We start from the raw sequence: 14,574 nt of genomic DNA, 5'->3' as shown, positions 1-14,574 counted from the left end.
ACACCCCGCCGCCCGCCCCCCCTTCCCCTCCCCCCTCCCCCAGCCGCCTTGTGCAAAGATGGCTGCACCGTGAGCGCAGCGGAGGAGGAGGCGGCGGCGGCGGCGGCGAGAGAGCGAGCACCCAGCGCCCGCACCCACCCCGGGGCCGCCCGGGACGCCCCCTCCTGAGCGCGCGCTCCCCCTTTCTCTCTTGCAAGCGCCGGGGCAAAGGCGGAGACAGCGGGGTCCCTCCTCCCCCCTTTCCCTCAAGGGGGAACCCCCTTCCCCCCTCCTTGGCTCGGCGGCTGCACCCCCTCCCTTGTCCGCCCCTCCGCCCCGTCCCCTCCCTTCCCTGCCCGGGCCCTTCCCGGGCCTTCGGCGGCAGCAAAGAAAAAAAGAGAGAGAGGGAGAGAAGGGGGAGAAAAGCAGCAGCGGAGGGAGCGGCGGCGGCGGCGGAGGAGAGCGCGCGCGCGCCCCCTCCCTCCCTCCCTCCCTCCCCCTCCCCCCAATTTCCACCGCGGCCAATTCATGGACAGGAACTACCCCAGCGCCGGCTTCGGGGACCCGCTCGGCGCCGGGGCGGGATGGAGTTACGAGAGGTCAGCTAAAGCTAGGTAAGGAGCCGAGGGTGGCCTGGAGGAAGGGGCCAAGGGGTGGGGGCCGAGCTGAGCCGGGCCCGGCCCGGCCCGGCCCGGCCCGCCCGGTGACGCGTGCATCGCAAACTCCCCTCCGGCTTGCAAGGGAGCGGCCTTCCTTGGTTTGCAACAACGCCGCCGCCCCAGTTTGCAAATTGCAAACTCCGCCAAAGCCAGCTCCGGCTTGCAGAGGGAGAGCTGCAGCGGGAAGATGGGGCTGCAAAACAATTTCGGACGGAAAGGCCTTGGGAGGGACTGGCGGAGCAAGGCCTGGATTTCCCCCCATCCTTGGATTCCCGGCTTGCTGACCCCTCCCCCCCGCGCCCCAGGCTCTGCTCTTGCAAAGGTGGGAAGGAAAGGAGAATTAGAACGTAGATCTGGGGGGCGCGCCCCCCTCCCAGGTCCCATTGTTCCGGGACTGCTCGAGGCCGCGCCACTCGGGCCCCAACCCCCCCGAAATTCCGCGCGCAGAGTGGGCACGGGGCCCCGCCCCCTTCCTAAGCTGGGGTTCCGCGTGTGTAAGAGAGGGGGGGCTCCTGGTGTCTGAGACACGCCCCCTTTCACTCCCCACCCCCAAAGGCAGGGAATCCTGTTTGATGGCGAGGAGTGGAGTATTTGACCTCTTTGAGTCTGGGCCGTGGATGGGGGCCATTATTGCATGGGAAGATTTGGGTGTGCGGTTGTGTGTGTTGGTGTGTGTGAACGTGGACCCTGTGCGTGTGTCGCCGGCGGTCTGTGGGCCTTCGCATCTGCCCCTTACCTACTGTTTATTTGTGTTGCGCCCTCACCCTTCACCTGCCCCGAACCACCTCCCTCCCCCACACACCTGGGTTGCCCAGCATGGCTGGGCATGACCACACGTGTGTTCCATGTGGGACTCTTCCCTCTGCATCCTCCCCCCGCCCCTCATCCGTGAGTTGAATACTCTCTGCACACATACTTGGCTTTGCATGGTTCCAGGCATTTGAACCTCAACCCCAGGGGCTGGGCGGTGCTCGTGGTCGTACTTGAACCTGGTACTTTATTACCCCCTCCTCATCCCGCATCCCTCCCATTTGGGGGACAGTCTGCCTCCTGCTCCTGACTGGCTTTGCACCACCCCTGGCGGTTCAGGGCCTGTGTGTTCCCACGTGTCTGCAGGAGAGGGGGTGTCTGAGCGCAGTTCTGGGGTCGGCCCCAGGGTTTTGTGTCACCAGCGGGGTGGGGGCCCTTATGTGGCCCCTGCATTTTCAACTCGAGGCGCTTTCTCTGACTTCACCCTCTCAGTGTTTGTCTCAACCTAGTGCATGTCTGTTGTTTGTAAACGTGAGACTAGATGGGCTCTTTACTGCTGCTGGGGCTCGAGTGGGGACCATTTCTATGGCTCTTTAGTCGGGCACCCCGATTCCCTTGTCTTCTTTCCTTTAGGGCCCAAGGTCCCTTAAAATACCCCCTTCTCCCCAGTTCAGCTGGAAGATTTCCCCCAACTCACCGAGGGATTTGCCTCCGAAGTCCCTTCTCCCAGGGCAGCTTAGGAGGATACCCTAACATCTCCCCCCTTCCCCCCAGCTTGGTCTATGGCAGCTCCAGGACCTCGCACCCCGAGACGGACATCTTACACCGCCAGGCCTACGGGGCCCCCCACCCACTGCAAAGCTATGCCACCAACCACCACCCTGCAGGTACGGGGGGCGAGGGGCCCCCATCCCGCCCCGACTAGGCCGCCCCTCCCTCCGAGGCAGCTGATTGGCTAGTGAAAGTTCCGCCCCTCCTAATTGGCCTTGCCCCTGCCTCCTGGCCCGCCCATGTCTGGCCTTGCTCTGATTGGCTGACCTGAAGCTGCTTCATTTCACGCCGGATTCGTCTGCCTCTGTTTCTGGCCCCGCCTCTTTCCCTCCAATCGGTCCCATCCCCGCAGCCCCCGGATCCCACCTTCTCTTCCAGGCTTTTCCTTGTCTCCAGCCCAGCCAATCACTTCCTTCTGGGCTTGCCCGCTCTCTTAGCTCCTGGGTTTTCTGAACTCTTTTCCTTCTGATTGCCATTCTTCCTGATTGGCAGGGATCCTTTGGACTGCCCCCTCTCCCCCTTAGATTTGCCCCTACCTTATTCTCCCCCCAGTGGCTCTGCCTCCCAGTGGTTCTCAACCTTCCTAACGCCGCGACCCTTTAACTACAGCTCCTCATGTGGTGGTGACCCCCAACCACAACATTATTTTCGTTGCTACTTCATCACTGTCATGTTGCTACTGTTATGAATCGTCATGTAAATATCTGATACGCTATATGTGTTTTCCCATGGTCGCGACCCACCGGGTTGAGAACCGCTGCTGACTAACTAAGGCTTCTGATTGGCCCCTTCCCTTTGGTCCTACTGCCCTCCTTCCCCGATGGACCAGCGATGAGACTGTGTGGCCCAGTGATGGCGAACCTTTTGAGCTCGGCGTGGCAGCTTTTTGAAAAACCTTAATTCTGGTGCTGTGTCGTGTATAGAAATTTTTTGATCTTTGCAACCATAGTAAAACAAAGATGTGTATTTTTGATATTTATTTTATATATTTAAATGCCACGTAACAAAGAAAAATCAACCCAAAAAATGAGTTCGCGTGTCACCTCTGACACGCGTGTCGTAGGTTCGCCATCACTGGTGTAGTCCAATTTGATCGTGACCTTCCCGGCTGGCTCCTTTTTTCCTTCCCCTATCTGTCTTTCCGGATCCCCTCTCTTTGACTCAACCCCTTTCGATTTGTTCTCTAGTTCTACTCAGTGGCTCCCGTCAGGCCATTGCTTGTCCTTGCTGGAATTGCCCAGATACTTTGGCCTCACCCCCTGCCCTTCAGCTCTCACTTCCTTCGCTTCTGGATTTTTCTGTTCCTTTGCCTACCTTTCTCTTCTTGGACTCCCTGCCCTTATGATTGCATTGCACCCCATCTGCTTACGGTCTCCTGAGCTTGTCTCTGCCCGCTTTCTCCCCCTTTCCTTCCCTCCAGTCCCTTTCCCTGACCCAACTTGCCTTTGACCTCTTCCCTTTCGACCCTGCCCTGTCCCCTCCCTAGCTGACTCTATCCCCTGTTCCTGGTCAGGCCTCTCTGGACTCTTTGACACTGGCCTCCACCACGCAGGCTCAGCAGGGCCCGACGCCTCCGTCATGAACCTCATCTCGGCCCTGGAGTCCCGGGGCCCCCAGCCAGGCCCCTCTGCCTCCTCTCTCCTCTCCCAGTTCCGCAGTCCTTCCTGGCAAACAGGTAAGCCCGTTGCCAACTCACGAGGGCCAGGGTGGGGCCGGCTTGTGGTCCACCCTGACCTATGGTCTCCTCCGTCATCCCCAGCCATGCATACGCCAGGCCCCACGGAGCTCTTCATCTCGGGCGCCCTGCCGGGTTCCAGCACCTTTCCGTCCTCCTCTGCCCTGTCGGCCTACCAGCACCCGGCTTCCTTCGGCAGCCGCCCCTTCCCGGTGCCCTCGTCCCTCAGCCTCCAGGACCCCCCATTCAGTCCCCCAGCTAACGGGCTCCTGTCCCCTCATGACGTGCTGCACCTGAAGCCCTCGCAGGCGCCCACGGTGCCCTCCTCGCTAGGCTTTGAGCGCCTGGCGGGGGGTGGTGTCTTGGGGCCCGCTGGTCTTGGCCCGGCCCAGACCCCTCCTTACCGCCCTGGTCCCCCAGACCCACCTCCGCCTCCCCGACACCTCCCAACGCAGTTCAACCTGCTGGCTTCCTCCTCTGCTGCCGCCGCTGCCGCCGAGCAGTCCTCCCCACAGCTCTACAACTTCTCGGGTGCTGCCCCAGGCCCGCCGCCTGAGCGGGCCCTGCCCCGCCAGGACACCGTCATCAAGCACTACCAACGGCCAGCCAGTGCCCAGCCCCCACCGCCCCCACCGTCTGCCCACGCCCTCCAGCACTACCTGAGCTGTGGCGGCAGCTATCCCTCCATGGGCCATCGGGCCAACCTGGCCTGCAGCCCCCTGGGTGGTGGGGAGCCTTCCCCAGGCGCTGGGGAGCCTAGCAAGGCTGGGCCCAGTGGAGCCACGGCTGGGGCGTCAGGCAGGGCTGCGGGCCCCGAGGCGGCCGGAGGAGGTGGAGCAGGGGGCGGCGGCGGAGGTTACCGCCCCATCATTCAGTCCCCTGGTTATAAGACGGGCAAAGGCGGCTATGGGGCAGCTGCGGGTGGTGCCAACAGGCCCCCACCGCCTCGTTCAACAGCCACACCCAAATGCCAGAGCCTGGGTGGTCCAGCAGCGGCCTATGCCACTGGGAAGGCCTCTGGGGCTGGCGGGGCGGGAGGCCAGGCCTATTCTCCTGGTCAGCCCCAGGGGCTTCTAGGACCCCAGGCCTATGGGCAAGGGTTTGGAGGGGGTCAAGCACAGGACTTGAGCAAAGGCCCTAGCTACTCGGGGGGGCCTCCCCAGCCCCCCAGTGGCCCCCAGCCTCCTGGCCTAGCCACTTGTCAGAGCTACTCCCCTGACCAGCTGCAGGGGCAGCTGTATGGGGTGCAGGGGGAGCCGTACCCAGGGCCAGCTGCCCACTCCCAGGGGCTGCCCACAGCCAGCCCCTCACTCAGCTATAGTACTGGCCATTCCCCGGCGCTCTCGGGCCACGGAGGTGGCTGGGGTCCCAGCTCCCTGGGTGGCGGCGGAGAGGCCAGCCCTTCTCACATCATCCGCCCGCTGCAGTCGCCGCCTGCCCCTGGTCGCCCGCCTGGAGTCGGCTCTCCAGGAGCCCCTGGCAAATACCTGAGCTCTGTCCTGGCCTCGGCCCCATTCCTGGCACCCCCGGGAGCCGGCAGCTATGCAGGCGGAGCAGGTGGCTACAAAGGCAAGGGGGATGGCTCGGAGCTGCTGGCAGGCCCCGGGGGGCCTCCCGCTGAGCGCACGGAGGACGAGGAGTTCCTCATCCAGCACCTCTTGCAGGCGCCCAGCCCCCCGAGGACCTCAGGAGCCGATGGCTTGGTGGGCGAAGATGGGGCGGCAGATGCCTCCAAAGGACTTGGGGGGAGTGGCGGGGCTGGGGGTCCCCCGGGCACACCCTATGAGCTGGCCAAGGAAGATCCCCAGAGGTACCATCTGCAGAGCGTCATCCGTACCAGTGCCAGCCTCGATGAGGGTGCCACCGCGGCCCTGGAGCTAGGCCTGGGGAGGCTGAAGGAGAAGAAGAAAGGGCCGGAACGGGGTGGTGAGACCCCCGAGGGGCTAGCCACCTCAGTTGTCCACTACGGGGCAGGTGCCAAGGAGCTGGGGGCCTTTCTCCAGAAGAGCCCGCCACCCCCACCTCCCACGGCCCAGCCTGCCCAGCCCACGCCCCATGGCCTCCTCCTGGAGGCCGGAGGCCCTGACCTCCCACTGGTGCTGCCTCCTCCTCCCCCACAGCTGCTGCCCTCAGTCCTCAGCCACACCCCCAGCCCGTCCTCCGGCACCCCCAAAGTCGGAGTCCACATCCTTGAACCAGCCACCCGTGACGGGGCACCCCAACCGCCCCCGCCGCCTCCGCCACCCATGCCTCTCCAGCTCGAGGCCCATCTACGCAGCCATGGGCTGGAGCCTGGCGCCCCCAGCCCCCGCCTGCGACCCGAGGAGAGCCTGGAGCCGCCAGGTGCCATGCAAGAATTGCTCGGGGCCCTGGAACCGCTGCCCCCCGGGCCCGGTGACACTGGCGTGGGCCCGCCTAACAGCGAGGGGAAGGATCCCTCGGGTGCCTACCGCAGCCCCAGCCCACAAGGCACCAAGGCCCCCCGCTTCGTGCCACTCACCTCCATCTGCTTCCCCGACTCCTTGCTCCAAGACGAGGAGCGCAGCTTCTTCCCCACCATGGAGGAGATGTTCGGCGGAGGGGCCGCCGACGACTATGGCAAGGCCGGACCGCCTGAGGACGAAGGTGACCCCAAGGCGGGCACTGGGCCCCCTCCTGGCCCCCCCGCCTATGATCCCTACGGGCCCTACTGCCCCAGTCGGGCTTCTGGAGCAGGGCCCGAGACGCCCGGCCTGGGCCTCGACCACAGCAAGCCGCCCGAGCTGCCCTCCACGGTCAACGCTGAGCCTCTGGGCTTGATCCAGAGCGGGCCGCACCAGGCGGCCCCGCCGCCCCCTCCGCCGCCGCCCCCTGCCTCAGAGCCCAAGGGGGGCCTGACCTCGCCCATCTTCTGCTCTACCAAGCCAAAGAAGCTGCTCAAGACGTCCTCCTTCCACCTGCTCCGGCGCCGCGACCCTCCCTTCCAGACGCCCAAGAAACTGTACGCCCAGGAGTACGAGTTCGAGGCCGACGAGGACAAGGCTGACGTGCCTGCCGACATCCGCCTCAACCCCCGGCGTCTCCCTGACCTGGTGTCCAGCTGCCGCTCCCGCCCGGCCCTCTCGCCGCTCGGTGACATCGACTTCTGTCCGCCCAACCCCGGCCCCGATGGCCCCCGGCGCCGGGGCCGCAGGCCCACCAAGGCCAAGCGCGATGGCCCGCCCCGGCCCCGGGGAAGACCCCGGATCCGCCCGCTCGAGGTCCCCACCACCACTGGGCCATCCTTGTCCTCCACCCCCACTGATGGGGCCAAGAAACCCCGGGGTCGGGGCCGTGGCCGGGGCAGGAAGGCCGAGGAAGCAGGGGGCGCCAGGCTGGAGCCCCTGAAGCCACTGAAGGTGAGGGCGAGTGGGGCCCCAGCGCCTGAGTCTTAGAGAAAGGAGAGGGTCGGGCCGCGTTGGAAGTTCACGAGTGTGACTGGGGATACGGTTTATATTTCTTTTTACGTTTTTATTTTTTTAAATATTTTTATTGGTTTTTAGAGAAGGGAAGGGAGAGGGATGGAGAGAGAAACATCATCGCTTGGCTGTGTCCTGCTTGTCTCCCACTGGGGATCGAGCCTGCAGCCTGGCCATGTGCCCTGACCAGGAATCAAGCCAGTGATCTCTTGGTTCCTGGGTCGAAGCTCAACCACTGAACCACACTGGCTCAGCTGGTTTCTATTTCTACAACCTAAGGCAGCGGTTCTCAACCTGTGGGTCGCGACCCCTTTGGGGCTCAAACGACCCTTTCACAGGGGTCGCCTAAGACCAGGGGTCCTCAAACTTTTTCAACAGGGGGCCAGTTCACTGTCCCTCAGACCGTTGGAGGGCCGGACTATAGTTTTAAAAAAAAAACTATGAACAAATTCCTATGCACACTGCACATATCTTATTTTGAAGTAAAAAAACAAAACGGGAACAAATCCAATATTTGTATTTGCATGTGGCCCGCGGGCCGTAGTTTGAGGACCCCTGCCTAAGACCATCGGAAAACACATATACAATTACATATCTTTTTTGTGATGAATCACTAGGCTTTCATTATGTTCAATTTGTCACAATGAAATTGGGGGTCACCACAACATGAGGAACTGTATTAAAGGGTCGCGGCATTAGGAAGGTTGAGAACCACTGCTCTAAGGGCTGGAATTCTAGGATTCCACTGTTGGGGCGATCTGACAACTGACACTTGGGTTTTAGAGGGAGGCAAGAGGTTGGAGGGTGGGTTCTCATCCATGTGGGATCCTAGATTCCTGGGTGTGGGCGGGAGGGAGGGCTGGAGCCCTGGGCTCCTGGACGGAGCAAGGAGAGGTCAGTGAGTAATAAAAGGATGGGACTGAGTCCTGTTGTTCTGGAATCAGGAGGGGTCTGTGGACTTGAATTCAAGGATTCTATGGGCTTGAGTCTGGAAACTTCCACTTTAGGGTCTGAAGTTTGAAGGGGGCTGGGGTTCTGGACTCGTGGGTCTGAGGGAGGAGGGGACTTGGGGCCCAACTCCTGGGCCCTGACCCCCCCACTACTCCTGTATCTAGATCAAGCTGTCTGTGCCCAAGGCTGGTGAGGGTCTGGGGGCCTCCTCGGGTGACGCCCTATCAGGCGCCGACCACAACAGCTTGGACTCGAGCCTGACTCGGGAGAAGATCGAGGCCAAGATCAAGGAAGTGGAGGAGAAGCAGCCGGAGATGAAGTCCGGCTTCATGGCCTCCTTCCTGGACTTCCTCAAGTCGGGCAAGCGCCACCCACCGCTCTACCAGGCCAGCATGACGCCTCCGCTCAGCCCCCCCAAGAGCGGGCCGCCCTCCGTGCCCACCCGAGGCCTGCAGCCCCAGCCGCCCTCCGCCCCCACCGTGCCGCACCCCCCGCCCACGGGCGCCTTTGGGCTGGGCGGCGCGCTCGAGGCTGCGGAGAGCGAGGGGCTGGGGCTGGGCTGCCCGTCCCCCTGCAAGCGGCTGGACGAGGAGCTGAAACGGAACCTGGAGACGCTGCCCTCCTTCTCCTCGGACGAGGAAGACTCCGTGGCCAAGAACCGGGACCTGCAGGAGAGCATCTCGTCGGCCATCTCTGCCCTCGACGACCCGCCCCTCGTTGGGCCCAAGGACACCTCCACTCCGGACGGGCCACCCTTGGCTACTGAGGCTCCGGTCCCAGGGCCACCTCCTCTCCCAGGGCTCCCCAGTGCCAGCACCAATGGCACGCCTGGTGAGCTCTGGGAAGCTGGTCCGGGGGCGGGGCAGGGGGTTCCAACCCTGGGGACGGTTATGTGGGTGACGTGCTGTTTAAGGGACACCGAGTTAGGTGATGGAGATTTGCATGTCTGTGGAGGTAACTCTCTGCGGAAGGCAAACAAGTGCTTTGAGAAAGAGGTGTTTTTGTTTTCCTCTACTCTGCCCCCAGGTGCTAAGTGGACCGGCAGGGGCCCCAAGGTGGGCGCTGGAGAATGCTGGGGGACAGGGCAGGTTAGAAGTGGCGGGGACAGCTGGGAATGGGGTACTCGGTGAGCTTTTTAAACTGGCAGGGGATGCGGACCCTGAGAAGGGCTCCGGAGTTAGCGATGTGTGTGATAAAGGACAGGGAGATTTCGGGCGGCGGGGCAGAGAGAGGCGCAGGGAGGGTAGTTTAGAAAGAGACTAGAACCCTGACTGGAGGGCAAGAGGGAAAGGCTGGGGGTATGGCTGGGTCTGTGCAGGGTTCTGATCTGAGACTTTGGACAAAATGTAAGGGCCTGTAATGAGGGTGACAGGTGTTGGGGTTTGGAGGAGGGCCTTAGGGGCAGTTAATGAGGGGGGGCTTGAGGGCTCAGAGAAGGATGTTAGAGAAACCCATTAGGAGTTAGTGTAAAGGAGAAGGGCATTGGCTATTCCGGGACTGGAGAAGGACTGGGGTTGAGGAGGATGGGACCTCCAAGCAGGAAAGGAGGCGACAGAGGCACGGAGGGGAAGCTTTCGGGATCGGGAAGAACAGGGAGGAATGGGGGCTGGAGCCAGGCAAGGGCATCGAGGCCACCACGCGACGATGGTCAGGACTAAATGGGCATTCGGATGGGCGCTGGGGCTCAGGAGCTCAGGATGGAGCTGGAGCTGGACACTGGCCTCAGGGACCTGGGTGGCGATAGGAGGCAGAGGGCTCGTCACAGGAAGGGACGTTCATATTCAGGGACAAGAGAAGAGGGCAGATGGCATTTGGAAAGGAGGCAGGGCAAGGAGCTTCCTAGGGACTAAGCTAGGGAGCAGGGGAGAGATGACCAGAGAGGGACAATTGGGTGAGGACAGAGGGTTTTTTTTTTAAATATATTTTATTGATTTTTTTACAGAGAGGAAGGGAGAGGGATAGAGAGCTAGAAACATCGATGAGAGAGAAACACCGATCAGCTGCCTCCTGCACACTCCCCACTGGGGATGTGCCCGCAACCAAGGTACATGCCCTTGACCGGGATCGAACCCGGGACCCCTCAGTCCGCTGGCCGACGCTCTATCCACTGAGCCAAACCGGCCGGGGCGAGGACAGAGTTTTAACAGCATAGAAGACTCCTGACCATGGAAGGGGTAGGAGGAGGGGGCCGCATGGGCATTGAGCAATGGAATCGGGATACAGAACTACAGAGAATGGGGTCTTTGGAGGCTGGGAAAGAGCAAGGAATGGCCGGGTGGGAAGACTGATGGGGACATTGGAGAGAGAAGTTACAGGGGCGTGGGCTTCCCGGGGGTGTCTGTACGGGTGGGTGTTGAAGGTCAGGAAGGTGACTGGACAGGATAGGGGAGCAGGGCCGGATAGGAGCTTTGGAGGAGGAGCAAGGGCCTCAAGAGTAAGAAGAAACGGAGGGGAAGGGGGCAGGGGTAGCGTGTGTGGTAGCCGCAGAACTCGGTTTCATCAGGAGAAATGTTTGGGTGCAGGGGGCGGCTTGGCGCCCTGGAGGAGACGAGGCACAGGCTGGGAGCCCCTTTCACGGGCAGTAGAAATTTGAGGGACGTGCCGGATGCTGATGGAAAGCAGGTGGAAGTTCTGGGGAGCGGGGAGGGGGGCCTCGGGGGTCCAGCCCTGATGCTCCTCTTGCCCCCCCAGAGCCCCCGCTGCTGGAGGAGAAGCCCCCGCCCTCTCCGCCGCCTGCCCCAACGCCCCAGCCGCCACCCCCACCGCCAGCCCTGCCCTCGCCGCCTCCCTTGGTGGCTCCCGCTCCGGCTCCAGCTCTGGCTCCGGCTCCGGTTCCAGCTCCAGCTCCAGCTCCAGCTCCCATTCCCGCTCCGGCTCCGGCTCCGGCTCCTCTGGCTCCTGCTCCCGCCCCGGCTCCGGCCCCGGCGCCCAGCTCGCCACCTCCGCCACCTCCACCTGCCCTGCCTTCGCCACCTGCCCCGCCGCCCCCGCCAGCCGCTGCCCCGCCCGAGGAGCCGGCCGCCCCTTCCCCCGAGGACCACGAGCCGCCGGACGCCCGGCCCCTGCACTTGGCCAAGAAGCAGGAGACGGCAGCCCTGTGCGGGGAGACGGACGAGGAGGCCGGCGAGAGCGGCGGGGAGGGCATCTTCCGCGAGCGCGACGAGTTCGTCATCCGGGCGGAGGACATACCTTCCCTCAAGGTGAGTTCCCGGCCTGCCCCGCGGCTGGACCGACCGACCGACTGACCGGCCGGGTGGATGGGGTGGTCCCCGCCGCGATCCCTGAGCGCCCGCTGCAGGCCAGGCTGCAGGTGCGGCGCCACCGAGGCGGCCGGCGGGGCCCCGGGGACACGCTGCCTCTGGGATCCTGTTGTGTGTGTCTGTTCCCTATAACTAGATAACACCATTGTTAACTGTTTTTTTTTTTTAATGTATTTTTATTGATTTCAGAGAGGAAGGGAGAGGGAGGGAGAGAGGGAAACATCAGTGATGAAAGAGAATCGAGCCCGAAACCCGGGCATGTGCCCTTGACTGGAATCGAACCCAGGACCCTTAGGTCTGCAGGCCCGAGGCTCTATCCACTGGGCCAAACCAGCTAGAGCCATTGTTGACTGTTGATCGTGGTTATCCTGGGTGCTGGGTTGTAGTGAGGAACAAAGCAGGTGAGGGCTGGTCTCTGGAGGATGCCCTGGTGACTTGTCCTGTGTCGACATGACATAGCTATGAACATGACGTCACCTGTGATGCAATAGCCAATGGGTTGGGCGTGCCTATGTGCCAAGCACATCTGAAACAATTTACGCAGATCAGCCCGTTCCCTGCTTCCAGATACTGCACACCAGCGAGCTCCAGCCCGCCCACCCCCGTGGGCCGAATCCGGCCCCTCGCCTGATTCATTAGCATATAGCCACACCCACTCATTTGCATCTCACCTGTGACTGCTTTCCCCCCACACCTGGAGTGGGGTGGCTGCAGCTGGCCCTCACTGGCCTCCAGAGCTGACCATATCACCTTTGCAGAAGGTTTGCCGGGCTCCTGGGCACGTAGAATTGGACCAGAGGGTTCCTATAAGTGCTCGCCAAGGGTGAGTGACAGCAGATGCCCGTGCAGCGCTCCTCGCAGGGGAGGAGGCAGAGCGAGGAGGGCGAGCGCGTGGTAGGTCAGTGAGCCATTAAGCCCCCTTTGGCAACACCGACAGCTGAGGCCATTCTCCGTGTCAGTCATTGTCACTGGCTGGGCATGGACTATGGGGCAGGAACCGTGTTCGGGCCTCGATGTATGCCGTCACATGTCATTTAATCGTGGGTGTTGTTCCTTCTAAAATACAGATGGAGCCCTAGCTGGTTTGGCTCGGTGGATAGAGCGTCAGCCTATGGACTGAAAGGTCCCAGGTTCGATTCTGGTCAAGGGCATGTACCTTGGTTGCGGGCACGTCCCCAGTGGGGGGTGTGCAGGAGGCAGCTGATCGATGTTTCTCTCTCATCGATGTTTCTAACTCTCTATCCCTCTCCCTTCCTCTCTGTAAAAAAATCAATAAAATATATAAAAAAAATAAAATAAAATACAGATGGAGAAATGGTGGGATGAATTAATTGTAGGGGTAATGACTGCTATTACACCTGTACGGAGTGTTTTTTTGTTTTGTTTTGTTTTGTTTGAATCTATTTTATTGATTTTTTACAGAGAGGAAGGGAGAGGGATAGAGAGTTAGAAACATTGATGAGAGAGAAACACCGATCAGCTGCCTCCTGCACACTCCCTACTGGGGATGTGCCCGCAACCCAGGTACATGCCCTTGACCGGAATCGAACCCGGGACCCTTGAGTCCGCAGGCCGACGCTCTATCCACTGAGCCAAACCGGTCAGGGCTATGGGGTGTTTTATGAGATGAACTTAATGTAGTTTCCCTACATTATTATATTTTGTGTGTGTGTGTGTTGTTGTTTTTTAAAAAATATATTTTTATTGATTTCAGAGAGGAAGGAAGTGAGAGAGAGAGAAACATCCATAATGAGAGAGAATCATGGATCGGCTGCCTCCTGCAAGTCTCCCGCTGGGGATCAAGCCCACAACCCGGGTATGTGCCCTTGACGGGAATCGAACCTGGGACCTTTCAGTTAGCAGGCCGATGCTCTATCCACTGAGTCAAACCGGCTGGGGCTCCCTACATCATTTTTAAGCTGTTTTATTGTGGGGAAAGTAGAGCAAATAGAATACCGGGACTGTGTGTATCCATTCCTCAGCTTCCACCATCGTCACCTCCTGGCTGGTCCTGCTCCCTCTCCATTCCAGCACATTCTGCCCCCTGCCCCACTCCACCCACCCCAGACATCATATCCTTTCATCCACATTTTATCATCTTTTTGGCACGAAATTTGATGCATTCCAAAGAACGGTCGTAAGAGATTTGTAAGTTCAAAAGCAAAATGCTAGAATGAACGTATGTCCCACCACCTCCCACCGTCAACCAGAACGTTCCCAGTGCCTCGCGTCTCGGGTGTCACCCCCTGGCCGGTCCTCCTGCGTCCCCCAGGGCCGTACCACTTCGTACGTAGTGCCCTGTGTACATTACTTCACTTTATCCTCACGACTTGTGGGGCTGATTTGGCCAGTCAGCCTGGGACAAGCGAAGGACGTGTTGAATAGGCACCAATAGTAGGAACTGGGGCCCGGCCAGCATGGCTCAGTGGTTGAGCGTCAACCTGTGAACCAGGAGGTCACGGTTCGATTCCCGGTCAGGGCACATGCCCACGTTGCAGGCTCCATACACAGTATGGGGTTTGCAGGGGGCAGCTGATCAATGATTCTCTCTCATCATTGATGTTTCTGTCTCTTTCTTCCTCTCCCTTCCTCTCTGAAGTAAAAAAGTAAAAAATAGTAAGAATTGGACAGGATTTGGGGTATGCCACAGTCAGAATTTAGTTTACTCTTTTTTCCCCCTTTAACTGTGATATCCTATGCATACCACGAAGTTGGCTTTTCTTACCATTTTTAAGTGTACCATTCAGTGACATTAAGTATATTATATTGTTGTGCAAAACTATCTCCAAGTTTTATTTGTTTTTTATTTTTGGCTATAAGTTTTTCATTGACTTTGTATGGCCTCACATGAGTATTGTGTCATATTTCCTTTTCTGTTTTTAAGGGATCTTTTCAACAGTTTGTATAAGATAGTAATTAGTTGTCCTTTGACAGTTTGTTACAACTACCTATAAACCTGTGTAGGGCTCAGGGGGTAGGGTGGGAATTTTAATAATTATTATAATTTTTTTTTGTTAATCTCCACCTGAGGATACTTTTTCCTTTGTGTGTGTTTTTGTTTTTGTTTTTGTTTTTTTAGAGAGAGTGGCAGG

The 14,574-nt window shown here is 60.1% G+C and overlaps 1 protein-coding gene across 2 annotated transcripts in view; it reads left to right on the top strand.

Moving 5' to 3' along the window:
* Window positions 1-445: 445 nt before the first annotated feature.
* Window positions 446-14,574, top strand: part of PRR12 (proline rich 12) — a 30,142-nt gene continuing 16,013 nt past the window's right edge. Inside the window, exons 1-6 of one of the 2 annotated variants that reach the window (XM_036307193.1) lie at window positions 446-593; window positions 2,163-2,275; window positions 3,712-3,834; window positions 3,919-7,211; window positions 8,387-9,053; window positions 10,914-11,422. In XM_036307193.1, coding sequence (XP_036163086.1) covers window positions 508-593; window positions 2,163-2,275; window positions 3,712-3,834; window positions 3,919-7,211; window positions 8,387-9,053; window positions 10,914-11,422 — 4,791 coding nt within the window. In that variant the 5' untranslated portion in view covers window positions 446-507. Of the gene's footprint in view, window positions 594-2,162; window positions 2,276-3,672; window positions 3,835-3,918; window positions 7,212-8,386; window positions 9,054-10,913; window positions 11,423-14,574 lie in introns of both variants that reach the window. The other variant, XM_036307192.1, reaches the window with a different exon arrangement.

This window comes from Myotis myotis, unplaced genomic scaffold (assembly GCF_014108235.1).
Source record: "Myotis myotis isolate mMyoMyo1 unplaced genomic scaffold, mMyoMyo1.p scaffold_m19_p_45, whole genome shotgun sequence".
NCBI classification, from domain to species: domain Eukaryota; kingdom Metazoa; phylum Chordata; class Mammalia; order Chiroptera; family Vespertilionidae; genus Myotis; species Myotis myotis.
The sequence above is the reverse complement of the archived record's forward strand: the minus strand, read 5'-3'. Positions and strand labels throughout refer to the sequence as shown.